The sequence below is a fragment of the Apis mellifera genome, linkage group LG1, assembly GCF_003254395.2.
Source record: "Apis mellifera strain DH4 linkage group LG1, Amel_HAv3.1, whole genome shotgun sequence".
NCBI classification, from domain to species: Eukaryota; Metazoa; Arthropoda; class Insecta; order Hymenoptera; family Apidae; genus Apis; species Apis mellifera.
This window is the reverse complement of record NC_037638.1, coordinates 24,992,419-25,016,049: the sequence shown is the minus strand read 5'-3', so window position 1 is coordinate 25,016,049 and position 23,631 is coordinate 24,992,419. Positions and strand designations below refer to the sequence as shown.

At 34.5% G+C, this 23,631-nt stretch overlaps 2 protein-coding genes across 8 annotated transcripts in view; one reads left to right on the top strand and one right to left on the bottom strand.

Moving 5' to 3' along the window:
- LOC409288 (tribbles homolog 2) overlaps positions 1-23,631 on the bottom strand; it is a 50,544-nt gene that overhangs the window by 12,490 nt on the left and 14,423 nt on the right. The window contains exons 1-2 of one of the 3 annotated variants that reach the window (XM_392808.7): positions 5,616-6,038; positions 2,571-3,285 (exon numbers count right to left, since the gene is read on the bottom strand). In XM_392808.7, the coding sequence (XP_392808.2) occupies positions 2,571-2,861 (291 nt within the window). In that variant the 5' untranslated portion in view covers positions 2,862-3,285; positions 5,616-6,038. Of the gene's footprint in view, positions 1-2,570; positions 3,286-3,494; positions 3,711-5,615; positions 6,039-23,631 lie in introns of those variants that run through there. The other 2 variants (XM_016916520.2, XM_006571490.3) reach the window with 2 other exon arrangements.
- Positions 4,984-23,631, top strand: part of LOC102653614 (probable RNA methyltransferase CG11342) — a 34,371-nt gene continuing 15,723 nt past the window's right edge. The window contains exon 1 of one of the 5 annotated variants that reach the window (XM_006571484.3): positions 4,984-5,202. In XM_006571484.3, coding sequence (XP_006571547.2) covers positions 5,142-5,202 — 61 coding nt within the window. In that variant the 5' untranslated portion in view covers positions 4,984-5,141. Of the gene's footprint in view, positions 5,471-6,101; positions 6,165-6,227; positions 6,342-23,195; positions 23,573-23,631 lie in introns of those variants that run through there. The other 4 variants (XM_006571487.3, XM_026446207.1, XM_016916536.2 and 1 more) reach the window with 4 other exon arrangements.

Below are 23,631 nucleotides of genomic sequence, written 5' to 3'. Positions count from 1 at the left end.
GTGAGAATCGCGTATTTGATTTGTATGATATAGGAAATATAAGGTGGAGAAACGTTAAAAATTCTTTTATGGAAATCTTCCATATTTCGATTTTTTTCCTTTCCAATATATGAAACATATATGATCTTCTCTTTATCGTTTCATAATTCCTGAATATTAATATGATTACAGAATTTCATAAATATCTATTGTATGATTATAGAAAGATTAACAATTTTCTAAAATGCTTACAAAACTTAAAGGATTATAACTAAATACTAACTAAATATTAACTAAATACAAATTGTTACTATACGAAATCGTAAATAACGATCTATTATTTTATTATTTGCAATTGTTTATTGGCAATTTTTTTCCATAAATAATTTTATCTTTTCTAGAAGAGATTTACATATGGAAGAAATAATCATCTTGATAATATACATAATAGCTTCAAGGAATTGCAAACAAAGAAATTTTTGAAGTCTAAAATTAGAAAATTAATAAATAATTTTATTAGTTAATACATAGATTTTAATCTTTCGAATCATCCCTATGGAATTCAAAATCCTTGAAATGACAATAACCATAGTTCGAAGGAAAATGTTGCAACATATCTAAACGTTGCGTTCTTAAAACAGCAACGTTCATTACAAATGCAACAACTATGGGATTTAATTGCGAGAAATGCGGTGAAGGTTGCAAGAACATTCTGAACAACTTTTCTCAGAGAGTGACATACACACATATTTATATGCATACGTTTCTACCAATGAGTTTCTTATAGAACCGATGACAATAGAAATAACGGTTACTTGTTTTGCGAGAAGAAACACCGGATACCAGAGGATCCGCTTTTTCTTCTAACTGGTGTAACAGTACAGACACGCTCTAAAAAATATAATCTCTCATTCAACATATCATTTTTCGATCGCAATATTATTTCTATTTTCTTAATATTCACCATTTCCAATTTTTCTGAATTAATCATAATTATTATTTTTTATAATCATAATTATTTTTTGGATGTTTTATACAAATATTCTTCAATAAATATACAAATATTGCTTTACAATTAACATGATTAAAATTAAATATGATAACATATCTATGTTATAAGTAAGAATCAAAAAATATTTATATATATATATATGTATAAATGACATGATAGGTATGAATAATGGCGGGAGAATTTTTATCATCCGAGGTAACGAATTAGTGGCATCGATCGATAACGCATAAACCATTCAGTTCAACGAATTCTAAAGAAATAAACCTTCAGGCGATAGTTTAGAAAGGTGACTTTCATCGATACACTATATAACTTTTATTGAACGTGTTTCTGCACACCTGCCTTCGAGTGTTACGTGACATATATCCTAGAGGCAGGATGCGTTTGCTCTATCAAGGATAAAACATATTTCGAAATCTATTCATAACTATTTTTCTTCGTCATCGAGATTGTAAAAGAAATATCATCTTATGCCATATCCACATTGATTAGAAATTACTTGTAAACTCTTGAAAAGTGTTTTTAGAACTTGTGAACAATTTACAAATAATTATAATATCATAGGTTTTACTTATACACATTTTAAGATTGTAAAATTAATGTTAAAAAATCTGCGAATCTATGATTATTTTTAATGCAGTCTTAAACCATAATAAAATTAAATAATAAAAATTAAATAAATTTAGATTTGATATAGATCACTTAAATCTTTTGTCTTAGTTACTATATCCTAAAACAACTGAAATTTAATATATATTTATTTCATTTTACATTCATATTTGCTCTTATTACGTAACTTAATTGTTTGAATAAATCATAGAATAAATAACTTATTAAATATTTCTTAGATTATGATTATATTTTCATTATTGTAAGTTATATAAAAAAGAGATGTAATAACAATAAAATTTATATGCTAAATAAAAATTCTTAATATATGAAACTTATGATTCTTAATAGTATTTTAATGAGATTCAATACAAACATTTTTATGACAAAGTAAAACTACTTACTGATAATTAATAAAATTAATAATTAATTAATAAAATCTATATTAAATTATATTTTATATAATATATATATGTATATATTATATAAAAATTTAAAGAACATTTTAATGCTTTATTATTTATTATTTTTAAACAATTAAGATTTAATATATATTATATTGAATGTTTTATAATCAAGTTTCATGTAAATTAAATCTTTATTATTTAACTTTTTCTCTAATATTCTAAATAATTCTAAATAAAATATTTAAAATTTAAATGAATTATTTAATTATATTATTAATTTATTCAATAAAATTTAAAAAAAATATCTATCACAACAATTTATAAACTTTCGTAAAAAAGACACATGTTCCAATAAGGTTAGAAAATTGATTTGCTGCCATTATTTCTATCTCATATTTATAATACTACTCATAATAATGAATTATGTAAGGAAGCTTAACTTAAAATTTACGCTTTATTTATTATATATGTATCACATAACATGTATGCAATATTAGAACAACTTTTTTTTATATTTATCAAATGTTTATATAATGATGAAACAAAAAAAATTCAATACTCACCTTTGCGACGAGTTGTTGACCAGAATGTACATCGACGCATCGGTATAGAGCGCTCCCCTCGGCTGGTCCAAGAAGTAGATACCGATCGCCAAGTATGGTAGGTCCATGATGATCGGTAGGCAATGGTTCATAACTAGGGAAGACAACTGCTGGCACCGAGTTCGTCTCGTCATTCGTTGGCTGTTGACTGATGTCCTGATTATTGTTCGGGCAGACCAGGAACTTTCCATTGTTGGTTCGAGCCACTTGTAGATGAATAGAATGCTGTCTGACAGCGGCTGTCACTCTCATATTGTGCTGTTTTCACACACGCACTGTTTTACACTCGCGACACTATTGCCTCCCTGTTATCTTCTCTCTTCAAAAATGGTTTATTTTAACAAAACGAAGCACGTATTTTTTTATTGAAGTTCAATCGAATTTTGTAATTATTCGTAATTATTGTCAATGAACCGTTAAAAGCAGAAAAGCCTTTTGAACACACTTCACGTCACAAGATTACCGAACTGGGTAGCTGCGACAATTATCGATTATAACGGACCGATTTTAACGCTTTTAAGCTCTGTCGGTATAAACGCGTGTATAGCTACAAATTAATTATTAGGTAAGAATATCACTTGTGCTTGGGCCCATGCAGCGTTGCTTCTTGCTACAGTGTGGGTCCTTGGACGGAGATCTTCGTGGGTGACAATTGGTCACTTTTAACGAAAAAGTTCTGTAACAAATAAAAATAAAATTGTTTTATACGCGATATAATATTTAAAATCCGAATGAAATACAGAAAAGATAACGATTCATCAATAAACATTTATATTTGCATAAATTTAAGAATGTAAAATTATACATTGTCTAATATACATTGTAACTAAGTCAAATTATACGTATTCATAATAGGGCTTGAACGACAAGGATTTCGTTCATTACCTCTATGTGATTCACGGACAATTTCAAAAGACGTTTCGACACTCGCCCTGCCTTGTGCGCAATTTCTATAGAGAAGGGGACCACTGTAAGGTCAGGGATATCGCTGTAAGGCGGTCATTGCGCTGTAATGTTCTATCCAGCCAAAGAAGTCGAGTCACAGAAAAATTATAAAACATGATGCAAGAAAATCTTGAGGGCATTATTAATGCTGTTAATAGTATAAAGAATTTTTTTTTGAATTCCCCTTTTCTCTGAATTTACACCTTGTTATGCAGAATAAATAGTAAATTTGCATATCACTTATCTTCATTCATATTATATACATTTCGATAATTATTATTTCAATATTATATCAATTTTTTAGATCGTTATATAGATCGTGTTTTTTTGATAACTTAGGTTATGTGATCTCTTTTGAACACAGTATGTCGAAAATATATATACAATTTTATTGCAAAAAATTACAAAATAATTGTAAAATACGTTTTCACAAACAATTGTAATTTCAAAAAGTAAACTTTCTATATCCGATTTTCATTTATGAAACCTGATATATAAATTCAATATTCTTGATTATACGAATTATATAGCTTGAAATTAAAAACGAATTACATAAATTATGTATTTATGTTTGTTTCTTACGATATTATCAGTTTCATTTTAATTTAAAAACATTTTCAGATAATACTAATAAATCAAGTAGCCAATCTTAAAGAAAGAAAAAATCTATACCGGTAATCAGAAATTCGATTTTCAGAACTTACTCGATCATTCGATTTTATCATTGTGAATTCCGACTATCGATATTCGCGAAATCGCGTCATTACGATATCGCACTTGCGCAAAACTCTTACCGTTCCAAAGATCAGGGATGCGAATACGAGAGTAAGTACACGTCTCGCCCCCTGGTTTTCTCTTTAGAAAATAGTCAACCGCAATTTTTATTCATTTTTTCTGTTCAATAATTTTTTTTATTATAAGTTAAATTTCATTTTAAAACACAATTTTTGATTGATTTCTAAATTTTTTGATGTAATATTTCATGTATAACATCCAAAAATGTATCGAGTTTAATAAAAAATTTCTAATACAAACCTAACCTAACTTAATTGAATTAAATTATTAGCTGTAATTACATTTATAGTTCTATTTAATAAATATTATTTTATTTTTGAAAATTTTCTATAATAAAAGTTAAAATTTTTTAAATCTTATTATTCAAATATTCTCAAAAAATAGATGAATTGATTAAAATATATTTTTATAAAGTTAAACTAATAATTTTCTATTTTCGATTATTCGAACATTTAAAATTGAAAGATCAGCAATAACGAAAGATGATGGGGCTCTGTGCTTGGAACTTGTAAATGTCTTCCATATCCAAGTATTGAATGAACGAAAATCTGACGAAATAACAAGTTCGGTATTAGTAAAGGATTGCGTCCACACGGTAGCGCGTGTCGAAACGCATGTATATGTTCGCACATACACTATCAAGCAGATAGCAGATATCCTTCGGTAAGGTCAAAATGGCGGAGTTCCACAGTTGTCACGGCGATATTGCGGGCACCGGTTGCATTAATAGCGCGCGAGAACGTGACGCAATACCGCGAAATAAATTGCCTAATACGTCCGCTCACGCAGTCTATGACTTTACGTGGATGGATTACACCGGCGTTTATGATTTCCGATATAATAGAAGAAAAAAGTAAATGACAACAAATTGTAACTTTTCATCATTTTTTTTGGTGAAATTAAGAAAATTTATTCGAATATTAAAATATTAAACGAAACATTGTGAAATTTTCACAATATTCAAGATAAACGAATAGCAATAGATATTGATTATTAATTTCAACAAATTCAAGAAGATTCGATAGAAAAGCTAACAAGAAGTGTACACTAATATCAGGGCAAGCGCACCGAAGTAAATATACGATAGAACGAAGAAACTGACATCGATCCAGTACGCGTCGGTAATAATCACTGCACTTTGCACTGTTCTCACGCGAAACTGATACGCAAAATATATGCATCCGCGCACTCACTTCATAATGTTTTTTCTTTTTTCCGTCTAAATAACCTTATTCGAGTCTAAAACAGCAGATGAACACATGTTACCTTTGTATGTTCTTCCTGTTGTCGCCGTACGTTCCTGAACGGGAGGCTGGGATGAAGAAACAGTCAGATGTAATTTGAGTTTCTCCCAAAGACGTTGTTGATAAACCGCCGTCTGTTCGAAAAGCGAAGCCCCAGTTTCGATTGGGCGTATTGGTTTTTCGAATAGCGCGCGCTTCGGATAAAACCTGGTCTTCTTCCTGTTGGTTGTTCTACCTAGATGATGTATCGGTAGTAGTGGTTTTTCTGTTCACGGTTTTCGCAATTCGTTTTCCGTCCAGCCGTCGTTGTTATTGTTTCTCTTTCGTCACTCACTACGAGGACTGGATAATTCGAAAGAAACAAAGAAACTTGAAGAGCTGAGCGGTTACGAACGAGGGAAACTGTGCGGAAAGATTTGTATCCCGCGCAACGGACGGTCCAACGTTTTGGGCCGGCCCTCCGCTCAGAAACGACGGCGGCAGCAGAACGAACAAGCACAAACCAATCGTGCCATTGTGCAGCAAACGACTGAAGCTACGGTCGCCGCCTTGGTTTAACCCAACAGAATCGGTAAATACGTTGTGGGGAGTGGGAAATAAACGCGCATGCGTGTTTCACGGATTTTCAGTACCGGCTCAAGAACGCGTTATATGGTATCCTCGTGTGTTTTTCGTGCTTAAAAACGTGATTAAAATTTAAAAGACAAATTACACAAAGAAAAGATCCTTTTGTTTCAAATTTCCTGTGGTAAGATATTTTTTTTTATTCTTAATTATTAAATAATAATATTAAAAAAGTTATATACAGATATACACACACACATATATATATATTCTATATATGACGAAAAGAATTATTTTTTTTATTACATATGAAAAGTATATTAATATTTCTTCTATATTAATATTTCATTTTTTCCCTCAAAAAAATATACTATAATTTTGAATAAAAATAAGAATATAGTTTTTCCGTCATATCAGTCATACGATTTATTATTAATGATTCAGCATTTCAATATCTAGCTTTTATTTGTCTCGCAATACATTCTTGATTTACATTTAATTTATATTAATGATGCGTTCAGAAAACGTTCAGAAAAATTATAGATTGTAGAATGATAAAGTATTGACAAGTTCCTGAAGAATATGTATCAAAAAAAGGGCCTTGAGAGTTAAAGATGCGCTACTGGCCACATCAGTGCGTACGTGGGCATCCGAAACCTCGACACGCGGTTATACATATAAATTTTTTGTACATTTACAACAGATTATTCGTAACACTAATTACTTCTATTAACTTATACGCTATATTATGAATTACATATGTATAACGATTTTGTTTGGAATTTTCCACTTTTTTTAAACAAACTATAATTGAATTATACTATAGAAATAAGTAATATACTTACTATATAATAATTATTGAACAAACGAATATAAGTAATTATTATAAATTCGATATTAAATTCTTTTTTTAATTAAAAAGCAAAATTGATAGATTCTTTCAAGGCGTTATTTCGAATAAATGATGTGCCCTTGACCTACCTTAACGTTTCTTAGCAACCGCGGGAGGCACGCTTAAACAATCGGTGGCAACTAAGGGCACGTAACCTCACCCACATATACTCTGCTATGACCGTGAGAAATCGTATCATCATTACACATATTTTTTGTCACAAAGAAATAGAAGGATGGCGTTGTTCTTGGATCATTTCTTGAAATACATTCAGTTTTGCGGTTTTTCTCCTTTATAGACGCGAATAAAAGATTTTAAATGTGAAGGTAATCTGATTGAGTAATCATATTATTTATTTAAATTTATATATTTTTTTTTTACTATAAAGTAAAAAAATCTCATTATTCTCGAATAAATATAATTATTTAAATTATTAACTTTAGATAATTTTATTTATTAATTCATTTATTTTTTCTATCCGATCATTCGCGTTTTTTTCGAGCAACATTGAAAATTTTTTAAAAATATTTTTACTTCAAAACTTTTTTATAATTAAATAGCAATCAGATACAGATATTTTCTTTATTTTGCATAAATTAAAAATTTTTTTTCGAAATATCGTTTTTTTTTAAATCGAATAAGCCTTCAATTTAATTTATCGAAAAATTAAAAATTGAAATAAAAATTAAAAGAAGAAAAAAATAAATTACACGTTTATTAATATTAAAAATTTTTTATAATACGTATATGTAAATATTCAAGATATACAAATTACATAATTACGTATATCAATCGATTAATCGAGATATTAAAACATTCTGATCCTTTCGCTTAGAAGAAATATCATATGCTGTGTTAATAATACGCAGCATAAAATATTTATTATAAAATGTAATGTATTTGCATTTATATATTACACACGTTTGAAAAGATATCTATGTGGATTGCATAGATCACGGCTGGAGCAAGAGTAGGCCTTCGAATTTCCAAACGAGCTCGCCTTCAGACCGGATATTGGCCAACCTAGTGCTTTTTTTTTTTAACACACTCGATTCTGCTTATACGTATATGTGGGTGCCAATTGCTCGATTTCGTAGCTCGATGATTCAAGCCGACACATGTCGAAAATGATGATTCGATATGTTCCGGAAAGGACAGATCTTAATGAATATGTTAATTATCCGATAATTTTTTATTAAAAGATGATTTAACTGGTACATTGCGTTACGTTACGTAAATTTTTTTCAATCGTGAGAAGACATCTTTTTTTAATCAATCGAGAGATTGAATGGAAAAATGGTATATACGTGTGTTTTTTTCAAATATGGGACAAGTAAAAAGAAGGGCACGATAATATTTATCTTTATGGAGGATTTTTCTTACAAATCAACTCTTCATTCGAATATTTTAAAAAATTAACTTTCATGAGAATGAATATTCGGGAAACGAATATAAGAGAAGAAAAATTGAGCGAATATATTTGCACTTGTAAAATAGTTAGTCGTTACATACCTTATCGATATTTTATATCTTTTCGTTTACGTAGGTATCTTTCGATCGAATGCAATTCATTTCGATAAAAACATTGTAAGAGAGTGATAATCATCTTTCGTTCGTCCTTCGTCGGACTTTGTGAATTTTTCCACACGATGATTCAGATTCGACGAGCATTGATCTATTATATTTATGAATTGAAAGGTCGTTTTATATTATAATTAGATTAATATCTTGATTGCCATTGAATCCTCGATAATTGGAATTTCGTAAACAAAAGGGGAAACGATATCGTAATTGTCGTCGCAATTTTTAAATTTTATCACGAACATAAAAGATATAATAACGATTGTTACAGATAGATCGTATTGGTACGTATGTAATATAATTCTTGTATTAATAAAATATAATGGTACGATAAGTGATAAACAAATAAAACAAAGTTACAACAAGTGTGTACGTAACACCCAAGTCACATGGCGTTATAGAGTATTAAAACTTATCGTCAGAAACAGAGAAAGAAATCTGTATTGTTTCGCCGTTAACGTGTCTCGTACCACGTATACTGTTTTCGATCGAAGTTTTTAAAAAAAAACTCTTTTAAAAAACTTTTATAAAAATTCGTACGTTACGAAATAGAAAATACGCGATAGAAATAATAATGTGAAAAATTTAAATCGAAATTTTGAAACGAAAATCGACTCGTCGATCTCCCTTAAATTTTTCTCCGTCAGATATGTTTGATCAATTCATCATCTTCCGTTTAATTTGTCCGACGTACCTTTCGACATACCTTTCCACAGATTAGCATTTCTGTTTCACTGGTTTTTTTAAAACATATGTCACGCGACACGCGACACTTAATGTAAATTTGGATTTCATCTTTAAAGCGTTAATTCCTTTTTCTGAATATTTTCTTTTTTTTAATTTCGAAATACACAGTCCGAAATGTTTTCAAGGCCATCAAGAAAATATTTATCACCAACGAAACTTTGGATCGAGACATTGTTCCTTTCTTTCGCGCCTATTACTTTCGAGGATCATAACTTTTCGATCTTGAGATGATTTTGATTTCTTTCATCGAGATTTTGATCGTTTGATCTAATGTTTTTCTTGATTTCCGGCTATTTATTTCGAAAATACGTAGTAAACACTACGTCTTTCGTTCTCTTATCGCTAGTTCCCTTATCTGTTATCTGTTATCGCCACTTTTCCGAAAATATTTCGCGATACATATTGTTTTGTTGGCCATGATTTCGTTAACGGCAGTGAAAGTTGAAAGTCTTATTCCAAGAACAATGATATATTATCCCCAATGATGAATCGCGAACGGAAGTGATGATAAAACGGATATCGCGTTTAATTTTACGTATCTGAACAGATTTTTAAAATAAAACGGATATTGGTGGAAAAGCATTGACCAAGCACGATTGTGAAAACGCTATATTTGAATCGTACATAACATATAGTATATTCGGCGTCCGACCTTCGCTTCTTGACGATGTATCTTTCCTTTGTTCCTTTTCTTCTTTCTTTTTTTTATTCTCGATATAATATATCAGCTTTGCAAAAAAAAGAAAAAAATATTCGATAAATACAGTTGGCGAAGATTTTACGTTTTCTCATTCTCGTATTTTTCTAACTCGTATTTATAAAATTAGATAAAATTTCAATTTGTATTTAACATTATCGATGAATAGACGAGAATCGAATGAACAATAAAACGTAATCGTTCTCGAAATGAAAAAAAACTCCATCTTTCTTTCAAAGATTAATAATATTAACGCAGAAATATATTTGAGATAGATGCGAGGTCATTTTGAAACTGATAATTGTTGACAGATGGAAAAAAATATTAGCCGGGAATACGTGACGCGCGTCATGCCGAAACAATTTTCTGTTTTTTACCTTCTCTTATTATCGTGCGTTCTGTCGAAAAATTTTCACCGCGATTCTATTATCGTATCCTTGCTTACTTGTTCATTGAAAATTATGCCTTGCTCAGAACTTATTCTTCCAAGATAACAAGTGACGTATTTACTCGTGATTTACTTCGATGATTCAAAAATTAGTCAAATTTTCTTCAAAACGGTTTGCGCAAGATGAGATTTCCGGTATCGGAATCTGTATCTGCGTCTAGACACATTTTGTCGCATTTATGATATCTCGAGCCTTCTTGCACGATAATTATTAATGTAATGATTTGTAAGATTTCAGTAATAATTGCGTAAGAATCGCCTTCTGCAGATGTGAGATTTGACTAGCATGGATTTACATTATCTCACAAGGTAGATAAGGCAAATTGATAATCGAAGATTTTTAGAAGATTTTCGAAACGAATCGAAATAGAATGATAAATATTTATCCGCGTTCGATGTAAAATTCCAACTCGCGTTGCTAAAGACGTTTTATGAGAAATTGTATTTCGAGAATGATGTCATGTACGAACGAACATGTATTATTCATTTTTAATTTAAAAAGTTTAGTCGAGAGAATTAAACTTGGCTTATTTTTCCATCTAATGACGAGTCATTAATGGCTCGTTTCTCTCGAATCGCTCGTATCATATAATTTCAAAAATCGATAGAATTTCGCGTGGATCCTTTTTGCGATGGATCCGCATAAAACGTCCGTTCGATCTACACGGCACAAGCATTCTCATGATAAACGAGCCGGACGTACGATTATGTTCACGGCCGAAACTATTTTTGCGGATGCCTCACGAGACGGACCGATGCGGAGGAAAAAGTAATGACGTAGGCAATCGTTGTTAAAAATTGTTACTTCCGGCGATTACCGTCTCGTGAGCTTTTGTTGTTCCGAACTTTCATAAATAGTACGTGACTAACGAATATTTTGCATCTCTTTTTCGTTAAAGTTGAAAAAAAGAAAAGAAAAGAAAAGAAAAAAAAAGAAGACAAAGAAAAGAATTGAAATTTTTCGAGAAAATTAGAGAATTTGAAGTCGACACGATGAAATGATAGAAAATTTTCGATTTGTATTTCAAGATTATTATTATTATTATTATTATATTTGTTAATTTGAAACGCAAATTATAATTATTTTACATTCGTTTTATTCGATAAAAATCATTATCGTACGACTTATAATGGTTTCGAACGTTGAATTCAATGTTTACCAACGAAATGTTTTAAAGAGAAATAAGAAGAAAGAATTATCACGATATGTTTAATTAACGAAAAATTTGCCGAACGTGAAATTTCGATGAAAAAAAAAATCTGACGCAAAGTAAGAGCGATCTTTCATCGTGTATTCCATCGTGTGTTCCATAATTAAAATAAATATATATAGATAAATTCCATGACGGATTTAATTTTATTTAATTTTATCATCTTTCAATAATGTAACTGATTAAATTCAAAAGAAAAAAAAAAAGAAAAAAATAAGCAAATTAAAACGAAAATAAAGAGAAATTTATTTTGTCTATTTTTTTTTTTCTTTGTATTAACTTATCAAAGATTGACAAACACACGGTCAAGTCGAAAATATTGTTCTTTAACGACCTATCAATATTTTTATACCTATATTATTTACATTAAAATGCTATTAAACTAAATATGCTTGGAACCAGACTTGAATTCATAAGAAGATGCGTATTATCTTAAATCTTAAATCTTGCGAAATAAAATAATGGCAGGATTTAAAAAGATTCCATTTAATTATCCACGAATTTTAAAGTTGGAATGCGCATATTGTAAATTTTTCCTTCGTTTAAATTAAACTCGTATCGTATATTTACAACGAATTGAAAACAAATCGATCGACGATATATAGGTTATACACGTTTATACGACGGTGAAATATAATTTCAGAAATATTGAAATTGGCCAAATTTTCAGGATGTTAGGTTGAAAAAAAAAAAAGCTTGGTCGAACGGGCGAAGAATACACTCGTGACTTTTGTCGTTTCACGGGAGCTTATCGTGGCCGTCATAAATCCCGAGAACGGAATTATCGCGAACAAAGGAGCGATTTGCAAGAGCTGCACGAAATTGTGTAACGAGGCGAACAACACGACAAGAAGGTGCGATTTTACGACACAATATCGTAGAACTTGTTGAACTACGCACCTCGACGGCTACGTGCGATACAGCATGCGCTCAGTGGCTGTTTAATCTTCCTTATCCTCGTGCGGCCTCCACGCCGTTCGCAATTCGAAACTCACTTACGAACTTAACATGATAAAATTCGTTAAAATTAACAACGCAACGACGAAAACTCACTCAACGAAGAAATTCATATTTAAAAATTTACGAGAGATCGAGATTCGTAACGATCATACGACACGATTCACGGATCGCAACACGTTCGTTGTTTGTTGTTGATACACTATCGAACCAAGGAACACTGATCTATTATGACTGCCCTATTCGGAAAAGCGGTAGATATGGGCACCAATACACGTGTACGCAAAGTTTACAAAGTCATCGAAAAGGTTCTTCGTCATACTGGTGTTTGTACATTATTCAGGGATATGTTAAATGAGTAATTATACGAATATATTGTGAAATTTTATATATAATAATTTATATGTATATATATGTACGTATTTAATCGTATTTATACAAAGTTAATACGTAAATAATTCGTCTAAATTATTTTTTGTCGGAATTTTATTTTGAAGTATTTCATTCCTTTTTTTACCCGTTACTTTTCATCATCAATGATTAATTCCGATTTATATTATTTGCAATATCGCAATTGCATCACTTTGCATCATAATTATTCTTCTTATTGTACTGTTGTTCGATTGTACGTGATATTTTTTTCAACTTTTATCTCAGATTATTCATTTTCATTATATTATGTGAATGGTATAACAAACGTATAAATTTTTATAGGTTTTCTCGAATATCGATTCATTTCAATTGCATAACACCGATCCTTTGTGTATGTATTCCATTATCTCCTACAAAAGTTCTTAAATTTGACAAACAAGATCGTTAAATTTTATTTTTATTCCATTTATTTGTTATTCGATTATATAAGCGGCGAATAATTTTTTTTTCCTTTTCCCCCCCAATCATCAATTCTCATCGATTGCACCACAACGATATATTTGATCGATCTTTCAAATTCGAACTTTTCAAATATTTATCCTTCCTTCGGATATCAATTTACATTTAATTACGTCACAGGGACACGTTTCGTGTATCGAGTTGCCGAAATTTTATTTCTACATTTATTTTTTTTCTACCTTCTTACGCCAATTTCTACAGTTTTCTAATAATTCTTCGATTCGCGCATAAATTTCTATCTTACATAGTTGCTAAATTTCTGCCGAAATAATATACATTTCTTAATTTCTCACCTTGAATCTCGCTCTTTTTACGTTTCGACACGCGATTCTCCTTCTTTTTTCTTTTCTTTTTTTTTTTTTTTTTTTTTAAATATCGATTCGCGCGAATTGCATCAGAATAATACAGCGCATCGCTCCCACACTATACCTAAGTCACCAAGCCTCGGTTTTCGTAAGAGGGAGCAACTATCATGGTGCAACGTCTCGTTTAATCAATTCGGATTGCACTCGATTACAAAAACTGGTTTTTAGATATCCTTTTCCACTGAATCGTATCATTCTACTTTTTCGCAACTTCGAGTGGGCACATTCTTGGTGCAAATGGGCATTGCACGAACACGAACAATGATATTTATTTTTCTTTCACCGATATTACAAAAGTGCATTGCGATCGGCGTTACGAGTTACGAATCGCACGCGAAAACATCGTTGATTTACAATTACAAATTGTAACGAACGGTCTCTTATTTTCTAATTCATCCATCCTTTAGTTTATTACAAACGTCGTGTAATTTAATCTCGTTTCCTCTTCTTTTCTTTTTTAGAAAAAATCGTATATCAGAAAAGAAAATCGAGCGAGCGATGTTTCTAGCTTTTAAACGGGAAGCGGATGGAAATTCGTCGATTGGAAAATTGCGCGAAGATGGAGCGAGTCTAATCGGTGGAAATTAGCCAGGAGGAGGAGTTCGTTTCTCGAAACGATCGTTTCACGAGGCAAAAAGCGAAACAGTGGCATTTCGATAAGCTTCCACGATGCATAATGTATCCTCCTCTCGGCTCACCCTCGGCTCGGATATCGAACCGAGTCGCTGTTGCTGGAAAGTTGCATAAAGTCGCACAACACACCGTTTGGAAAAAGCGGAACGGCATATTCGATCCAGATTGGCCAATGATTTACCATCGGTTACACGATGATGGCAATCGATCGCGATCGAGTTGCACATGCCATATTAAATCTTTCCACTTACGAAAAGTCGCGTATCCACGCGGCTGGTTACGCGGTAATGTTATTCGTATACACGAACTGGTATCGCGCGTGAATACATTTTTCATAACTTGCCTCCGACCGAATCTCGATTAAATCTAATCGATTTGCAAAGAAACGATTCCCTTTTTCTTCCTTTTTTTATATCGCAAAGAATTCGTTACATATTATTCATTATTCGAAACGAATGAACAAACGAATATATTTTAGCGATATCGAACGACGAACGGAACAGATGTTCCGATTAAAGGAATTGGCTCGTCCCATTTCGGGGAATCGGGGCGTTTCCAAAATAGAGAGCGTCATCAACGATCGGGATCACCGAGAGCTGTAAACGAAATTACGATATCGTAAGTACGAATGGAAAAAAAAAAAAAAAAAAAAAGAATGGTCGGCCGTGGTTAAAAGATATCGTTACGCGTTTGGAAATATTTAATCATCGGCGGCGACGTTTGGTAATCGGGTGATTTTCTAACGATCCCCGATATCCGTTTCGTCAACGCGATCGCAATTTCCCAATCGGCGTTAATAATAATAATAATAATCAATTTATATTCTGACGTATGACGATCATCGTCCAAGCGAAATGCGAGTTACTGCTAAACACGTGACACGAGATGACGCAATCGCGGATGTCTAGGTAGAAGAGGCATATTCAAATCGACACGTGGACACCTTTTTCTTCGAGAATAATACGTATATATCCGACCATCGTGTTTCATAAACCGTTTGTGTCGTAATATAATCTGATTCGGTATCGCGTAAAACCCGTATCACACGAAATACAGATTTACCATTCAAGTGTCACACTTGTCGCGTACCTTATTCCTTTTACCTTTCGACTCGATACAATTCATCCCGTAAAATTTTCTCCCAAACATCCTTCTTCTCTTCGTAAATTTCTTCTTTTATATACAAAATATCCAAAATCGTTGAGATTCGTTTCTCAAATCGTCATCCAAATTCCGCGCATCGATTCGCATAATTTCCTTCGTTTGATTTACGGTCGAAGGATAATTAATTAATCATGGAAGAAGAGACAAGCGATTCGAGAAAAGGGCGAGATTCGAGAGATTCGTTTATCGATACTCGAAACGTGGCGATCGTACGATAAAAATATACGACCTCCAGCCGGCTCTCGACATCGTTTTACGGCCTCGGGAGCCACGTCTTTGCGAGCCACTTGGAAATGGTCACGTCCGTTCGATCAAGCCGGCTAAGGATTGGCGGCGGTCGAGGATACCATCCACTTCCGCTCCTCTCGAAGGTTTACCTTTCCTTCAAAGGGATCGCAATAATGACGGGCAACGGCGGGGTGAAGGGTGGCCTGCCCTGCCGATCAACAACTGTTGTTATCTGGCCCCCTCGGGGGAGCACCTCGGAGGAACGTAAACGAGGTTCCGTTTCCGGTGATACCGCGCCGCTTATCGCCGCGTTCCGGAACTCGCTTCTCTCGATCAAACTTCTCGCATTCCTCGCCGATGTTTATTTTGCGCTTCGGATGTTTTCGTTTCTTAATGGCCACGTGTTCTCTCCGCGGCGAAAATAGATAGATAAGGATAAAGAGTGGAGAGGTAAATGAGGCTACTTTCCAAGATTGGTAACGTTTCGTTCGTGGATCGTGTTTCCTTGAATCTCGAAATTAGTCGAACTTGCTCCGTTCGTTTTCAAGTGTATTTCGATTTCGAATAAAAAAAGAAAAAAATCGATATTTGCCAACGATTTTCGAAATAACGATAAATAAATCTTTTTTAATTTTAATCTCGGTTTTCCTTGTAGAATATTCTTCTCCGCGTGAAGAATTGTAGAACGATCGGGGAATAAGAGAGAGAGAGAGATTAACGATTTTTTCTCAAAACAAACTTCACTGGATGAAACATCGCTCGTGACCTCGTCAACGATACACAAGTTGCAAAACCGGCAAGTATCGCGATTTCCTTATCGGTTAACAGTAACGGAGATAGTTACACGATTCCTTCTAAAAATGCGATCGTTTAATCTCTCTGTGGATGTTGCCTCACGGTGGTGATACGTAGTGGATGTGTTGAAAAGAAAGAAAAAGAGAGAGAGAAAAAAATGGCCGATAAGCCGATAAGTCTATGCTCTCCTGAACGTTTTTAAATAAACGGAAAAAAAAAGTAAAACGAGTATTATTTATCGGTTCGTCGCTTTCGATAAATCGAAGGCAGAGGTGTCGTAATTTGCCTTCGTGATTCGTTCAAATTTTCAATTAACCAATTATTCGAATGACGAGTTGTTTTTATTTTATTTCTTTATCTTTTTTCGATGCTTAAAGGAAAGGTCAATGAATCTTGGAAGCCTCCTCTCCAATCTGAAGTAAAAATTATTCTAGGAACGTAATCAAGCGGCATTTAATTGCTCGATCAAGTTTATTATCTTTTACCTTTATTCTTTACGAATAAAGTTCCATCCCAAACATTCTTCTTTAAATATCTCGTTGAGATTAAATCCAAGAGATCGATTCTTCACCTTTCATCGAACGAAATAAATATTTCCAATAGCGTCGATCCTGTTTTCCGCCTCAAATCCCATGGAAACGTGGAAACGAATCGAGTCGAGCAACGAGAACACTTATTTATCCGTGTATAATCGGAGGATCGATGAAGTCGGAACGGGGTCGTGACACGGGGCGTCTTTAAGCCGCAGCTTTTTAAGAAACGTGCACGGATGTTACGGTGAATGGACTTGGACGAACGTCGAATGTCGCAATCCACCTCCTCGCCGAGGTCGTCCACGAGATTTCCAAGCCCGCCCTCTTCCTTTGATTCCCTCCACAAAGCGTGCAGCTGCGGCTCGTAAATGCCCCCCTCCCCCCTCACCACCACCACAATCGTATCTCATCTCTACTTTTGCTCGCCCCTTTTCATCTTCGCGCCGAAACATCCCGAATCTTTTCCCTCGAAGCGTTTTTTTCGGTTTCGAATTTGGAAGATCTTCGAAGAAAACGGCTCGTCTTTTTAATAATCCGATTCGAACGAACGATTCGATGCATTTAATCTGTCGCGTGCACCTTTGATTGAGAATCGATCGATAAATAAAATCGTGACTGGTTTATCGTCTCGAGTGAAATTAGAACTCGCCTTTAAACTGCGTGTGAGCATTCTGATAAATTCGAGCGACGAGTGATAGTTTTGAAATTAAAATTGCGAGTTTAGTTTGCGTTATTTTATTATCGAGGTCGCGGTTTTCGCGAAGGGAAACGTTTCCTAATATTTCATTCTTACTTTTCTTATCCCTTTCTTTATTCCGTTCGAAGAAATATTGTGATTGTAAAATTATTATTATTATTATTACTTTTTTTCTTTTTTCCACTCGTGATGTAATTCCGTTCTATCTTGTTAAGGGAATTAAGAAACGATTAGTTGCCTAATGCATGCTATATACACACATTGCATAAGATAAGTATTTCCTTTCGTGTTGACATAATGTCAAATCTGTCTTACTTGCAAGCTTTCCCCCGCTTCCAACTTTTATCTCTAGCTATAGTAATACCGTTATAATCGCGAGGATAATAATAATAATAATAAAGAAATCATGGATCCGCGGAGAAGAATCCCGATCGATAAAGTAGATCGAAACGAAAAGTGCATAGAACTCGGATTGAATTTCGAAAAGGTTAAAAAATTACGTGCGCACGACACATCTAAAAGAAAAAAAAGACTGACTCGATTAAATGGACTAAGAATACCGCAGTTTAAGTTCCATCAACCCGTACGTAAGCTATTATTGACTCGAATCTGAAAAGCGTGCCGGACATTTACACGCGCGCGCATACCGAGAGATACGGTAACGAGCATCCGTGTGCTCCATTCGGGATCGATCAAAAAGTGTCGCTGTAGAGTCTGCATTGCGCAAAATGTACCTGTGCTCGTCCAGAAGAAACCTGCTCCTCTATATTAGTATTGAATTTTTCTTGAAATTAAAATAGAGAGGGAAAAAGAAAAAGAAAAAATGGAAAACAAAGAAAGAGAAGAAGAAACTTTGAATTTTTGTCGCGTATCTTTTGTTGTTTTTCTTTTTCTTTTGAAATTCATTTCCTCTCCGTCGAGTCAAAAATAATCAATTTGCATCCGGGATGATGCACGCGTATAAGTAACTGAATGTTAATTTCATATTCTCTCCATAGATATTTCTTTCTTCCTTCGTGCAACTTGGGGTGATGCTTTTATTAATAAAAGCGAAATAACACTTCTTTTTCGACTCTTAATTCGACGTATAATCGAAAGTATATGCGTTGGAAAACTGTGAGGTCGTTTGAAGAAGTGAATAAAAATCGACGAATAAGCTGGTTCGTTCGGTTTAATTAACGCGAAGAAGACACGCGAGGAGGGAGGATGGGCAATAAACGAGCGAACAATCGTCTCATTGATTTCTTCGATGCGACGACATCGAGTGTTGTAATTATTTGCAAGTGAGATCATCCGCCATTGCTCTGGAAAAGGTTGACGGGAATGCAATCCGCGCAGCCTTCAAGTACGCAACCGATAAGGGCCTTTCGGTTCCAAGAACGATTTGTTGTCTCCAATGCTTCTTATTTCATCGGCTTAGATAAGAATTGCGACGTATATTTCGTCTTACGAAAGATTTCGATCGGGATGATTCGTTGCGAAACGTATCTCCATCGTGACGACAACAAGTTTTGGACGCTTAATTATCGATCGTATTAAGAAAAAAGAAAAATTTAAAAAAATTTTTTCAGAAACATTTATTATAATCGAAAAAATATAGGAATCTTTAGATTAATTATAGTAATATAATGTTCCAATAAATATAACTTTTCCATTCATATCTTTCTAATTTTCTTGCACGTTATTAATCTTTTCCAATCACTATTCCTATTTGTCGCTATATCCTTATATCTATATTTATTGAACGATATATCCACACTCTTTCATTTCTTAACGTAATTAATCCCGTTTCCATCATTGCTTCTAGGAACTCGATCGTTATCGCAATCAAAAGCGAAAGACGTGTAATAATTCAATTATATAAGATACACAGCTCGATCGAAATATTTTTCCCGCGCTTTTGACATTTTAAACGCTTTTTTCTTTTTTCCTGAAACGTGTCCATTCGAATCGTCTTCCATTCGCGGGGCGTAGACAACGGCGGACAAGCGGATACGACGAGCGTCTTGCACTCGTGACGCGAATAAGTGGTACGAATTCGTGTATATCCGGAATGGTGATCCGCGAAATGCACCGCGAAATGAATGCACGGCCTACGCATGCTGCAACGTGGAGGAATACCGGTCTAAAGTCCGGGACGAGGAGTCGACGAAAAATCGTGGAACCGGTTCGCCGGCATTTTCGCTCGTGCCTAGGGCACACATTCGAGAAAGGATAAATAGTCGAAGGGAGAAGCGAGAGAGGAAAAAAAAAAAAGAAGAAGAAGAAGAAACAGCGTAGAAACAGCGCGCCTCTTTCTCCGTCGAACGAGAGACGAGTTTCGATTTTTTTCCCCTCCCCGATAAGAATTCTTTCGAAAATAATTTTTTTGAAATTCTCGATTTTAAGAAAGATCGTATAATTATGTAGGAATTTTGTTTCGATTTTTTCTCTTTTTCTTGATTCTTTCTTGGAATCTTAAAATCAAGGTGGAAAGAAAGGAATGAATGCAAAGCTCGCACGATTTTGTAGAAAATTTTTTTAAATTGGACGTGGATACTCGGGGTTCAACCTTCGATCGGCGAAGAAAGATAACCTCGAGGCAAAGGCCTCGAGACGGAGGAGAATAGGGTCGAAGGAACTTTGGCAAGGATACACGGATCCTCCCACGCGTAAGTGGCGTTCACGAACGACGGAAAGGCGGTACCGGAGATAGAAGTGCGAGATATCCCCCTCCGATATTCTCCGGCTTCCATTTATCGATCCCGGAACTGCTCGCTGTTTCTACAACTTTTCCACGATCTTTGCTTTCTCCCCGCGCTTTTTTCTCGAAAAGGAAATCGATAGCTGCAGTTTCCAATCGAGAAATTAATCTCACTCAAAGAAACAATCAAACTGTAAAAATCTATTATATTCTTCCGATCGAATGATCAAACTTTGTTAAACCCTGTCGATATTTAAAAAATCAATTTGACCAAAGTGTTTATAAAAAAAGGAAGGAGCGTACTTTATACAAAGACTTTGTAATACAAATAAAAAGCGCGGGGCGTAAAAATATCCGTGCCAAGGATTTCTCGGAACGAGAGTGACGATACAAACGGTGGATAGTCTCTTCGGATATTTTACATACTTCCCAACAGATGGGTTGTTCAAAATTTGTGAGCGAGACTGAAAATAATGCGCCACGTGCGCCAGCCTGTATACACCATATACACACACGTCTCTCCCCCTGCGTGTTGGCGCACGGGGTTGCGGTTAAATCGAAGCGAAACAAGTCGGAATTTCCCCCGCCGCCTTTCTCGCTCCGTTCGTCAGCATCCTCTTCCTCGTCCGGTTTCCTCGTCCGCACAGCTGCGTTCAACGGAAAATAGAGGCCGTAATCCCGGCCAGGATATCCTCGTATCCTTTCGAAAATTCCTTTTCCCGTTCGTATTCCGACGCGTCTTTTTGTTATTCATCGCGAGATTCGTCGAAGGATGTACACGCACGAAAGCACGACGATATTTTTTTCCTCGAGTAAAATTCTTCAGTTTGTTTCGTATAAAGGGAAAAATGCCTCGCATGAGAAGATTATTTCTTCTTTTTTTTTTTAATAAATATCTCAGGCTAGAATCAGGTTAGGAAAAGTTAGGAGCATCGAGGATACGGGAAAAGATATATATTTTTGCTTTTAATTGCTCGCTCCGATCGTAAACGAATTAGATACGTATTAAGAGGAACGTCGTAGCTACTTTGCTCGTCGTACATATGTACATATTCGTACGGAGAGATAAGCTCAGAATAAGATCATGGCCGGTTGTTCGTACAATGTGAACGTATCGAACACGTGCGATTAGCGCGACGAAGGTGAAACCTTCTGGTATTAATTTCATATCAGCGTACGTACGTACTTACGAAGTTCGAGAAGTTTGTTACGAGAACGTTATTACGACTTATTTTCGAATCGACTTTTTTTCCCACATAATATATATATATATATATATATAGATACGTACATAACGATAGTAATCTCTTTCCTTAAAAAAAGAGATGCCGAGATAAGCGATTATCGATAATTCCTAGCTACGATAGGAAGAAAATCCCCGTTTTCCAATTATTCTCGGAAAGAGAGAGAAAAAATCGGAAAATCGCGGATCTGTTGACAAAACAGATCATCCTTTCGTAACGGAACCGGATTATGATTTCACGTTGGAACGTGGATCTTACGTAAATTCCAATTGTTTCAGTGACACTGTAACGATCGGTATGCACGCGTCTCGTGACGTATATACTCGGTCGATCGACCGTTGCACTCGAAACCAAGCGGTTAAACTATTGGAACTATTGGTATGCGTTTCAACTGATTCATAGTCGTAGACAATAAATATTTTATCGCGGCGGTATGGTTTTATCGGTAATGGGTATCGGTCGTTGCATCATTCTCTCGATGTTTCGAGAAAAAAGGAACGTCGCGAGTATTTTCGAGGAAAATTCGACGGGAAAGGAGAAAGAATGAATCGATGATCGCGTGGTTGGCCGGAGAGAAGGAGATGACTGTTTGATCGATCGATCGTGCTCTAATCGTCGATGAGGTTATATCCATTACGTTATATCTGGATACACGTGGTCAACTAGTCATCGTTTATATTCCTCGATTTTTATTCCAGTGAATGAATTGACTATTGTCGTTGACTCAGGGAAAATTTTCGTTACTTTCGATGGATGGAGAGATGGACTTTGATTTATTTTTCGAATAAACGAAATAAAGGGAAGGAATAAAGGAAAAATTCTTTCAATGGTAATCTCGAGTTTTAACTTCATTCACAAAAACCTCACGGTTTTCAGATCGTGACCTTGCTTTACGAGATAAAGAAAATCCACATTCGATAACGGTTAACTGTCGTTAATAAGAACTGACCACTCTCTAAATCTCGAATAATTAATCACATCGCGATATCTAATAATAAAAAAAAAATATATATATATTTATCATAATTAATTTATTTTTCGATATAAAGGTAACCAATTAAAAAGTTCTCTTCTCTTCGGAAAGCAAACATTATACGTTCGATGATAATTCCAAGATGGCGAGTGGCACCGTTGTCAACAAGCATAACCATCCCAATGGCACGTTTCAAAGTCAGCAGGCCGATATTGCCGGTAGTCTGGCTCGCCAGTACTGACAATGAATGTTCGATTCGTTGATTTTCGAGGACACTTCTCTCTCTCTCTCTCTCTCTCTCTCTCTCTTTTTCTCTCTCTCTTTCTCGAAGAGCGAAACGACAGTAGTCATGAGAGAATGCCGACCTCGGATCGAGGTTCGCATTGCCGTGTGTTTCGCAGCACGATACCCCCACCACCGGCGATCCGTGTCTCGGTTCTCGGTTCAGGAACACCACAGTCGATGCAACGTTTAAATATATAATCACACACGCGAAATAAGCAACACTTTTCACACCTACGTGCGTACACGACAAATGATGTAACGGAGGGGCAAAATCTGATCACCTACGTGCTTTCCTTTGCGCAATTCGTTGGGCAACGAATATATCGGCTAGGGGAAAATAAGAGCCAGCTGGATTTTATCCGGTATACGAAGTCGTTTGATTCGATCAAAAGTGAGTATGTTGTATATATCTCGTTCGAATGAGAATCCTTGTTCGCGGAATAAGCCATT